The following is a 12607-nucleotide window of genomic DNA, read 5'->3' as shown; positions in this document are numbered from 1 at the left end:
TGTACACACAAGTGAGCCACGCTCCAGCTGTCAACCATTGGAGATATGGGTCATAACTGGTAGCAGCTGTAGGCTGGATGTACAGTCATGTGAAACATCCGGGTGTGCCATCTTCAGTGGAGTGTGCAGCTCTGACATAGGACGACTTCTCACTGGAGCGTACTATGCTCACTTGGGTGTGCTGTCCTCACTGAAGTCACAGCAGGGTGTGCTGTCCTCACTGAAGTCTCAGCAGGGTGTGCTGTCCTCACTGGGGTCACAGTAGGGTGTGCTGTCCTCACTGGGGTCACAGCAGGGTGTGCTGTCCTCACTGAAGTCACAGCAGGATGTGCTGTCCTCACTGAAGTCTCGGCAGGGTGTGCTGTCCTCACTGGGGTCACAGAAGGGTGTGCTGTCCTCACTGAAGTCACAGCAGGGTGTGCTGTCCTCACTGGGGTCACAGCAGGGTGTGCTGTTCTCACTTGGGTGTGTTGTCCTCACTGGGGTCACAACAGGGTGTGCTGTCCTCACTTGAGTGTGTTGTCCTAAATGGGGTCACAGCAGGGTGTGCTGTCCTCATTGGGGTCACAGCAGGGTGTGCTGTCCTCATTGGGGTCATAGCAGGGTGTGCTGTCCTCATTGGGGTCACAGCAGGATGTGCTGTCCTCATTGAGGTCACAGCATGGTGTGCTGTCCTCATTGGGGTCACAGCAGGATGTGCTGTCCTCACTGGGGTCACAGCAGGGTGTGCTGTCCTTACTGGGGTGTCAGTAAGGTGTTACCTTTGCCATATTTATGTCCTCACTAGGGTTTGCTGTTGCGCTGTCCGTGTGCTGTTGTCATTGGTGTGTGTTATTCTACGAGGTAGCTTTCCCCACTCTAGGATCTGTTGACAACTGTGAAGTGTCCTGTTCACACTGGGGTTGCCTGTCCTCAACAAGGATGTACTGTCTGGATCAGGATGAGCACACCTAACTCATCAACCAGGGTGCACTTGCCACATCGTGGCTGATTAAATAACAAGTTTGCCTTGACATCGAGCATATGCCCAAGTGTATCACTGTTAACTTGGAATCATGTAAATAATAAATAGGAATATCCCACCAGCTCCAAACAATCCCAATTCCTTGTCAAACATATGAATGCATTAACACCACAGCAATAGACCTAATCAAGTCTTTATTAACAATTCAAGACTCATAAGATATTCTACATTCTCTAGCCAGAAAACCCAAAACGGCAGTTACATCCTACTTCAGGGACTAAAACATAAATCAGCTGATAAAACATTTGGTTCATTGTTTCATCACAACCATCTCAAGTGATTCAGATAAATCCGACTCGCTACCATACAGGGCTTGGTATTTAGGCTGCTGCAGCAGATGTTGGCAGCTGTTGGCAGCTGTGGGAGACGGCCAGGTGCGCTTTATTCACAGACAGAGACATGCATAAATAGCCATCACCTGACCACAGAGATAGCTCCCCAATTCAGACCAGGTCAAAACCGATCCTTACACTCTGAGGCTACATTATGTATGATCAGGGACCAGACCAGACACACACTGACCAAGGGCCTCAAGATATGGCTTTTAATATATGTACATATGTACATGTACAAATGTACAAAGGCCTTGACTTTCAGACACAAAAATATGTTACCCTTGTATTAAATAATAACATGGTCAATTGCTATAAACTTCTCAAATATGTGCTCAAAGACAAGTGATAAAGTATTTCACAATCCAAATCATCAGATTATCAAATTAGTTTAATGAATGAGTCAGCAACATCATCTCATCATGGTATCCTAATCTATGACGAGGCTTGTATGAACAGATTTTATCATAGGTTATGCCCAAACTGGTATTTTGTTTACGCAAACTGGAGGTTCAGGATACGCTGACTGAACATTCCGTTCAATACACTCAATGGACTTTCAGAATTTCTGTTTTGCTGTTACAGAAGTTCCGCCTCTGTTGTTTCCCAAAGGACCATTCGCTTCCCAACCCTTGCCCCCACCCATCCACATACCTCCCTACCCCACTCCCTTGCATGGCGCACCGAGGGACCCGGGGGGAAGTATGTGATTCAGGACCCAGGACAAGGCAATAGAGAAATAGCAGGATGTAGATGAGTAGATGAAGCAGTATGGACAGCCTGATATGAAAGTGTATTCACAGTGTGGCCTACAGCACCCTGCTAGAGATATTAACAAAAAAATGTGTCTAGATGCATCATGAAAATTGAAACCATGTTTTCATACTTCAACAGCTGTTTCCTATTCCGGTGTTCTGGGACAGGGGGTTTCCATCTTTGTTCAAAATAGCTGGAAATATAAGTTGCGGAAGTCATGGGTCTACAGCAGGATGAGGGGAGGTTTGCTTCATAGTGGCTGATTATAGATGAAGTAAAACTTAATTCATTCTGCTAAACAGGAGCAGTCTGGATCGCGCCACAAAGGCTCCATTAGCAAGGACGTAACTTAACCTGAAACAGTTACCTGAGCAGTGATAACACCCAAAAAGCCGGAAATTCTACTGGTTCTCAGGTTACAGACTCGGACTATCCAACTAGTGCAAATATGCATCCCTGGTCAGCAAAGCAGGTCCTTGTGAATATCACTTTGCCCATTTTATTTTTGTTTAGTTGAAACTGTTAATTTCTGGCTTTCTTCTTTACTGACAAGTACTCACAGTAAAACAATGATCCCAATAACAATTGTTCCTCTGGTGGAAGGTGTGGGGGGATTTATCTTCATGTAAGACAGCTAGCAAATCAAATGGTTGTCATCATTCCACCAGTACTTTGAAAATGTTAGCACCACTACAGTACTAATACAGTAGTACCAGGCACAGGCTAGCCTTACTTACTAACTGTGCATCGAGACCAACAATAAGTCATCATAAGCTGACACAAATAGACTGTCTAACCCAACTCAGCCATTAATCATCTGTACACATATATTGTCATATATTCTCATGACACTAACAGGTGTCAGGTATACGCTGCACATGTCAAATCCTTAACTCATGACCTCACCAAAATGCTTAAATAAAGAACAGTTTCAGACCAAAAAAATAATGTGGGTGATAATTATCTAGGAACTGTCGCTTATCAAATTAAATATATTAAAATCATCAATGATAAGATTACTATTAGCAGTTTTGAAGCTCAACCTAAAGTTAATGAGACCATGATCTCAGGTGATTGTATAACTCCGAAACCACATGACTATATAATCATGAATAAGAAGAATGAAACAATGATGTGTTGTCTTAACATGCTTAAGGAATTAGAAGTTTGGGGAGCGTACTACTCGTTGGTACAACTATAAGATGTGCCAATCCCTAACACCAAATCATACACAGGCACCCAATCCCCAACACTACATCATACACAGCCACCCAATACCTAACACTACGTCATACACAGCTACCCAATCCCCAACACTACATCATACAAAGCCACCCAATACCCAACACCAAATGATACACAGGCACCCAATCCCCAACACCAAATCATACACAGGCACCCAATCCCCAACACTACACCATACACAGCCACCCAATCCTCAACACTACATCATACGTAGCCACCCAAATCCCAACACCAAATGATACACAGGCACCTAATCCCCAACACCAAATCATACACAGCCACCCAATCCTCAACACTACATCATACACAGCCCCTGAATCCCCAACACTAAATCATACATAGCCACCTAATCCCCAACACATCATACACAGCCACCCAATCCCCAACACTACATCATACACAGCCCCCGAATCCCCAACACTACATCACACACAGCCACCCAATCCCCAACACCAAATCATACACAGCCACCCAATCCCCAACACTACATCATACACAGCTGCCCAATCCCCAACACCAAATCATACACAGCCTCCCAATCCCCAACACCAAATCATACACAGCCTCCCAATCCCCAACACCAAATCATACACAGCACCCGAATCCCCAACACTACAGCATACACAGCCGCCCAATCCCCAACACTACAGCATACACAGCCACCCAATCCCCAATACTACAGCATTCACAGCCACCCAATCCCCAACACTACAGCATACACAGCACCCGAATCCCCAACACTACATCATACACAGCACCCGAATCCCCAACACTACAGCATACACAGCCGCCCAATCCCCAACACTACAGCATACACAGCCACCCAATCCCCAACACTACAGCATTCACAGCCACCCAATCCCCAACACTACAGCATACACAGCACCCGAATCCCCAACACTACATCATACACAGCACCCGAATCCCCAACACTACATCATACACAGCCACCCAATCCCAAAAACTGAATCATACACAGTCATCTCCTCCTCAACAATACGTCTTACAGCCACCCAAGCCCCAAAACAAAATCATATACAATCTGAAAAGTGAAACAATATCAATAATACAAAAAGTGTCTTCACACAGCCATTATCCGCACCATATAATTCATGATCACTGAGCTAAAAGTCATAATGATCAGCTTCACAGGGTAATCAATGAAGGAGTGGGCAAGATGACTTGACCTGAGTGTGGGACGTGGGTGGGGTAGCCAACCAGCTGCTGATAACAGGAGTGGGTGGGAAGGGTGCTGGGCTGCCATGTGGCAAGGCCTCACTCACATGGCGATGGAAGCTGAGCTGCCCTACATGGCCATACATGCACAGCTGCTAATCAATCAATGCATCTTGGGATGGGGGATTATCAGACCGACCACATATCATCGATACAAATTGACTAAAAAGTGGGAAGACTTGATGCAAATCAGCTGTCAAGCAATTTATTAAGGTAGCAATCGATAGAACAGTTTTGATGTTAGGCATCAATATTTTCACAAAATTGGTCTGATAGTATTAGAAATCAAATGCCCTTCTGGAATACAGCACATATCTCAACAAGTGTGCAATGTAATCTCTGGTAGCGTGCTTGTAAGTTGTATAGGGACTCCCATCTGTTTCATCATTTCAGATGTAACTAAACAATGAGTTATGAAACGGAACACGGATACCAACTTAGAACTGCCTTGGGTAATCACATGGCTTCCTGAAATAACTCCATTCACATTGACCACTAAATCTATATTTTACTCCCTGACTCTACAAAAATCATTTATTACAAGACAATAAGTGGGTGATTGAGGACTTGATGCTGCTTTTAGCAATTCCAGCACATCTCTGCAGTCCGGGCAGCAAGAATGTGCTTCAGGTCTGACGCCCATCAGTGGAACTGAGAGAGTAATGAGAGAACATGGACACAATCAGAAGCATGGAGGAAGTTTGCTGGACCAAACTTACGCTTTGATCTTTCCACATCCATGTCAATTTTAGTGAGTGAGTATGGTTTTACGCCGCTTTTAGCAATATTCCAGCAATATCACGGCGGGGGACACCAGAAATGGGCTTCACACATTGTACCCATGTCGGGAATTGAACCCGGGTCTTCAGCGTGACGAGCGAACGCTTTAACCACTAGGCTACCCGACCGCCCCCATGTCAATTTTAACAGGATATTCTTCTTAATCATTATTAAAAAATCAATAATTTCAGACATTACAAATCTCTCTGTTTTGGCTTAAAATATAATCAGCATCCTGAACCATGGAAGCTGAGCAGAGGTTAATGCTGAGACGATTCCTTGATGCATTGCAATATGTAAATAATGTATATGATACACATGTTCATTCTCAATTAACTCAATTATGTGCAAAAAAAAATTGTCAACAAACTAGTACTAATCAACAGTTGCAATACATAATTATTCCTTCTGGTCATGTATTAATAATCATACTTATACTTATCCTAAAATAACAATAACATTTGACAGCAAGATGTGATTTTGTATTCTGTATATTGTATTCTTCTGTTAAGTCATATCAAAACAAGAAATGTTATTACTAATACTTTAACCCAAAAATAGTTTATCATGATAAACAAAGTTTATATGTGTTACATGTCAAATAAAGATTCATGTATCATTATATTCATAGGAGGAGGACTCAATCTGCATGTCCAACACAGGTAGGGAGGAAAACAGAGAAAATGTTGTATACAGCAACCGATTAAAAAAAACACAAACATTTCCACTTTCCCAAAGAATACTGTTAGCAAAGGTAGATAGCGTCTGGAGAAGTGCTAATATCACCCCTGGGATGGGCTCCACATTTTGTCACACATCCTGATCTGAGTGCAGGGTCAATCCATACACTGTTACTCTCCTCCACAGCAAAACAAATATTGCCTAAGCTTGTGGGACTCACTGTGCATGTCTGTTGCATCACCACAGATTGTCCGGCTAATATCAAGCAGGAGTCTTAGTATGGATGCCTGGTGCTCTAATACCATAGTCCTACACTCAGTATGAAGAAGTCTGACTGTTGAATACATGAAAATGATCATAACATACGAATATGTACCCAACACACTGCTTGAAGTACATGAAGTAGGTAAGAACAGTTTGAGAAGTATTTTGCTGATTTAGAATTTGCACACTTGACTTAAAGCAGCATGACTAATTACTAACGATTCAGAACCATGTATTTTAACCATTTAACCAAGCATTAGTGCCACCTAGGCCAGTGTGCTTGATGTTAAGCTTTACTGGGGGCTAAACAGAATCTCAAACATTTCAAGGTGTTATATAAATGTGTTATCATAAGACAGACTAAGGGTTTCAGATCGGTTACATTTGTTTCAAGCAATTCTACTGAGCCTGTTTAACTTCCTTAATTCCTACCCTTGCCACAGGCTCACCACTGGCTTGTTATTCCCTTAATTACTAAAGTTGTTTACACAACACAGGAAATATTTACTGTCCACAGACATTATTACATCATGTGGGTTAGTATTCAGCTTCCTGCTGAAATTACATACTTCATAATAACATACTTACTTGTAACCATTTTAGAGACATATGAATGGACAAAAAAAGATCTTCAACAAATGAACGAAATTATCACACTGGAAATTTCCACTACAACCAAGCCCTGCCAAACAAAGTGCAGTGAAAGTGGCAAGTTAACACAGGACCTTTACACTGGCTTTAAGCCAATCATTCCTGACAGAAAAACTGTCTTGATTTATGAACATGATTGAAGAAGGAAATGTTGAGCTAATTTTACCGGTGCACTGGATTGTTTTGCCACAGGCTAAAAGATAGAGACAGAGAGAGTAACATGTGTGTAAGCTTTGCTTCTGTTGCTAGTCTGTAGAGGTAGGGGCAGAGCATCATTAACCTCTGTTGAAGAGTTTGGAAATAATCATCTGTACCAGGTACAGGCCATTTTCTTTTCAGCTCGGAGGAGCCCTCAGATTTTTGCAAATAAAGAGAAAGAAGGCGTTTTTTCAACCTAAACATACCAACCAGGAGATACAGGATTATACATGTTTGATTCATACAAAATCTACTTTTCACATTTCAGTATATTACCAAATTTACCATGTTAAAGAATCATCACAAATTTAGGCAAAAAATATTCTTTAAAAAAAAACAGCTGTGGTTATTGAAGGTATTTTAGAATGACAAATATGAAAGTCCACATCCCAACTCTGTAAAGTTTCTTTCGGCCTAGTACTAGCAGACAGCTCATATATCAAATAAGGAGTTGTATTTAGTTATAAAGGAAAAGAAAAAACACAATAAGTCTATCAAATTCAAAAGTTCTTTTAAGCTAAAAAAAGCTATTATGAATCATAAATATGATTTCTTGTTTTAGTCGTCAAAGACACTGGTGTCTGACCATGGTGACACAGGTAGCCTATGTGTTAAATAGGTAATCTCATCTCAGGAATATGGGACACTACCAGCCACAGTAGTGTGGATTTCACATGACTCACTTAGCATGCTCAGCTGGGCTGATAAATGAATGCTATCTGTGGGACACTTCACAAACAAATCCTCACAAAGAGTGAATTGTGAAAATCGCTTCCTCAGCAACTTGTTGCAAGCAGAACAAATCCAAGTCATCTAATAAACATAAACTTACACTCCCATGTTCACAAACCAACTTTTATAAAGAGAACTATATTATACATGAAGTGTTTCAGGTCACTGACCCCTGAAAAAATTAATTGGGCAGTATGGCTCCCTGGCTCGCTATTTCTGATACCTGGACCACACTGTTTTCAAAGGTGATTTTCACCTGACTGGTAAAAGTATTAACACCGATCTGAAGCTTGTGGCCTAATGGTCTAATGAACTTCTGAGGCCATATAGTTCTTTATTGACTATTGCTTATCAACCATAAAAATATTACTTGTGCCACTTGCGATTTTTGCCATTTGTTCAAAATCTGGATCCACTAAAATTTCTACAGTCAAGCAAGCCTACAGTCTTTGAAACTAAGGGGGGTTCCTGGGGTCCTTCAGGTTTGTTCCCATAATATCTGAATCTATCTCGAAATTTCCTAATGTCTATCGGCATTAGTGTTTTAGCATAAGGACCCCCAGACTGTTTGTGTATCATACATTCAATATGCTTACTCGTGTGAGTCATCCTAAGCGAGAAAGTGAGTGTGGTTTTACGCCACTTCATACATTGTTCCCATGTGGGGCATCGAAACACGGACCTTCAGCAAAATGAGTAAACACTTTAACCACTAGGCTACCCCACCACCCCTAATAAAAATGGATGAACATAATTAGATCTGAACCTCTTTAACCAAACTGACACTACTCTGGGTAGGTTTGTGAAAACAAATCAAACCATACTCCCATAAACATGCAATGTCTGACGGACATAACAAATATTATATTGAATCTGAATTATTTAAATGGATTCTTAAACCTAACAAACAATTATATGGGATCATTATACTTTCAATGACTTTGGATGACAAACATAACCTTGAATAAACCAATCCAAGAACAACAAAACATGACAATTAACATGTAATCAACAAGATCAGGAATAGATATCAGGTGAAATAGAAAGATTAATTCTCTTTGCACCAACTTAACAATTACATAATTGGTGAGCACACAAACAGAACCACCAGTCATAAATTCTTCATTGGAGATTGTGATCATTAAAAGGCATTAAATGCACTTCAAAGCTCCACAAAACTGGTTACCTAACATCCTAATACACACATCACTGGAGGTGGTGTGGCTGAGGAGCTATTTAGTCTCAGATATGGCTCAAGATCTGCAAGTCAGCTGATACAACGATACAGGATTGTGACAGACTGTACCATTGCCCAGCCTGGAGCTGTGTGCAAAAGTATAGCAGTCAGCTGATAACCCAGGCCATACCAGGCCAACTGCTGGATGACCCTTGGGCTAACCCCAACAATACCCCTCTTCCCTGGCAACCCAACAATGGTACATAGTGGAGAAATAGAGTACCATACACATAGAATACATCTTGATCAATACCTACAAATAGAATGACAGACCCTGTGTATGGTTTGTCAGGAACAGCATGCAACCATGAGGCTTTTCACTCGATGACTATTATTACTGTGATAACAAATAGCGGTTGAACACTACTTTGCAACTAGCTGGAATTTCACAACCTTTATGTATTGATGATTAAGTATTAGCTCTGGATGTTGCCTTATGTCCGATGCCATGTTACATAGCGGAAGTCAATGATATCCTTATAGGTCTAGGTATCCTATAGCCGCCAAACTTGGAAAGGGGAATTTCCTTAAATGTTCAATTTTCAAGCAGTGTTGAGACAAGTTTGTATATGACATGAACCAACTTTCTGTCTTGATATGACACAAGTGTCATGTTCCATTTCATTTGAAAGAAACAAAGAAGTGTTCTTCACAATCCAGTTTCAAGTCTAATATGAGAGCAGGGAGCCAATGTGAGGCAACATCAAATCATTGATCTTGTGGTGTTGAGACATGTTATATAAGATATCAACAAGCAGTCAGTCAAAGGTGTTGGTTAATTCATGTGATCTCAAGTCGGAGAGCGGCTGCAGACTGCAGTATTGGTCAAGTATTTTTAAACACACCAGCATGGAAATGACCTGGATGAAAGTATTAACCAAAGCTTAGATTAACCGAAACACGTCTCAATAAATGCTTTGTACTTTGCTGCGATTATAAACAAAGGTAATTCAAACACTTATACTAACATTCATAATATATGTCACACAATATCACGGTCAACAAATAATAGACTATGCAATACAGAAAGCATAGGTATACAAAGTACCTGAAGAAGGCACACAAGAAAAGAGGCTTACAATGCACACATGCTAAAAGCATAAGCCAGTTAAGGTAGAGTTAGATAACATAAATCTTCAAACCCTGTATGGCACGGCTTGCTGTTACAGTCTCACTACCTTACCATGCTTACTTAGCATCTTAAGTGATCACATCATAACATCATTTTATGTTGGCAAGAAGTCTTACAAATGTGCTCTATGTATAGTTCTTAAGTTTGTATGTGCAAGTTGCAATTTCCTAAAGTGGTGCAAATGTGTTTGGTAATCAAGAACTTAAAAATTGATTTTATGTTTGATCAGTTATGCATGGCTAGCTCATAGTACTTTTGATAAGGTTTTTAAAAGAAATCACCCTGGGTGTTCTTTTCACTGAAGTAAACATATGAGGCACAGAATCAAGTATGATTCTCAAATCTCTTCTCACAGAGTAAAATTACTCTTTTCTTAAAATGTAACTATTCCTTAAAGATATGATCATGGAATTAGTAAAACTAATCTGATGTATGAAAAATATTGATAAAATAACGTTTTTACAGGTTACAAACGGGTCCAGATTACCGTATTGATTTATCTTAGGCATAAATTATGAGCAGTTATGAAACAGTAGAAAATGGCTATCTACCTGACAGACTGTCAAAACTGTGTCCATCCTCTTTGGGTGACTTCAAGTTGACAGCTAACGCTACCAAAGACCGATCTGCTACCAAATCTACCACCTGTCAACTGACTTTCCACCTGACAGTAGTACAGCATGGGTTATCTCCCTTAGTATCACAAGCGACAGACTTGGTTACATTTGTCTTCAAGACCGGAATAGTCTGTTAAATGTCGAACAATCTGTATGAAACTACGAAGAGATGAAATTAAAAGCAAGTTCAAATTCCGAAGGCCTTTAGTTGAATGATAAAGATCTGAATATCGCAGATTATGCTCATCTGTCAGCTGACATGTGTTAGATCCGTGACGTTTATCCACTTTCCATCACTCGTGGCAGACTTGTAATATGCACAAATATATCGTGACACTGTCAGGATATCTTCAAGTGAAAGTTAAGAGCCAAGTACGAAAATCGAGCACAGTTTGTACTCCTGGAGCACATCACACACTTCTTATTCTTAGAAGATAACTTATTCGATCCATTCACGGAATATATATTCCAGCTCCAAGTGATAACACGCTATGCTCCTATGACAGGCCGCAATCTATCATCCCGATTTTCGCAATGTGCAACGAAACATTAGGTACACATGAGTGACGTCCACCTCACAATGTACCCCGGCGCAAGTATGTGTGTTATATGGAACAGTCGAAGTGTACGTCTGATGTAAATCAACGGGCTCTTACACTTACCTGCATTGCAACACCGGCGAAAGGCTAAAACTGAACCGGGTCATTTAGAACTGATAGTTAAGTTACACGCGATGCTATTGGTTATCATTCGCCGAGCCTCCAAGAAGGCAACCAATCAGATTAGGTGTGAGACACATGGCCTTCACATTCATTTCTGATATAGCACGTTGAACTCTATACTACACATTTCGGCACAGTTGTAAAATGCTAGTAAGTAATTATAGTTATCTCCCGAGATGTGGTCAAGAACAAAATCGACTTAATACATTCGTTAGAACAGATCGTCGAAAGATGAGAGCCGTGAGACATGCGGAAAGTTACCTTGTGTGAAAATCATGTGTGAAAATTTCCTTGAGTCCAAGTGGGAGTGTATTGCGTCAGCGTAGCGCTGGGTCGCGATCGAGTCGATATATCCTTGTGTCCCGGTACGATGTGGGTCAGGCGTTGTAGGGGCACTAGGCACACCGCTGTCCCCCAAAGTGGTCAGTTTTTCAACACCAAGTCAGCGCAGGAGTGATCCCCACTTCAAAGAATCCATTAAACTTAAAACTTCACTGAAAAGTATAGATATTGGTTCAATGCCGAGTCTGGAAGCTCCAAGATCTCTGACGTCATGTGCTCTTTTATGGACATGGGGTTTTCTTCATTGGATTTCTGGAGGGAAGCGCTGCTATTTGTGAACTGACGTGCGTACAATACCTACGCAAATCCAGAGCACCGACGCAACGGAGCTAGTTTTTCTCGCTGGAGAAATCAATTGCCTCTATATAGAAATAGTAAATCGAAACTTTTATGTTAGGCTTTCGCATTCAACTATTATCTGTAACCGAGACATATATGCAATATAAATGAACGCGTGGGTATACTTACATATTCATGGCACGGTAGGTACTATTAACTGCGCATAGGGTATTGATTGATAATCTGATAACTAGGCAAACGGGTTACTGGAAATAGCTTTTGGTGAAGCAACATCGAACGGCCTCAGGCTGCAGTGTCTGCTATTAGAACGTTATATTAGGCTTCGGTATTTTTTAGATCCTTCGCGGCTTTCTATGTC

At 41.1% G+C, this 12607-nt stretch overlaps 1 protein-coding gene across 3 annotated transcripts in view; it reads right to left on the bottom strand.

Moving 5' to 3' along the window:
• The window catches only part of LOC124119631 (steroid hormone receptor ERR2-like), a 56130-nt gene extending 44038 nt beyond the window's left edge, over positions 1-12092 (bottom strand). Inside the window, exon 1 of one of the 3 annotated variants that reach the window (XM_048402888.1) lies at positions 11869-12092. Coding sequence is in view for 2 of the 3 variants with exons in the window: in XM_046482219.2 (XP_046338175.1) it covers positions 10820-10846 (27 nt within the window). In the remaining variant the exon portion in view is untranslated. The other 2 variants (XM_048402886.1, XM_046482219.2) reach the window with 2 other exon arrangements.
• Positions 12093-12607: the final 515 nt, after the last annotated feature.

The sequence above is a fragment of the Haliotis rufescens genome, unplaced genomic scaffold, assembly GCF_023055435.1.
Source record: "Haliotis rufescens isolate VD_foot unplaced genomic scaffold, xgHalRufe1.0.p SCAF_3, whole genome shotgun sequence".
NCBI classification, from domain to species: domain Eukaryota; kingdom Metazoa; phylum Mollusca; class Gastropoda; order Lepetellida; family Haliotidae; genus Haliotis; species Haliotis rufescens.
The sequence above is the reverse complement of the archived record's forward strand: the minus strand, read 5'-3'. Positions and strand labels throughout refer to the sequence as shown.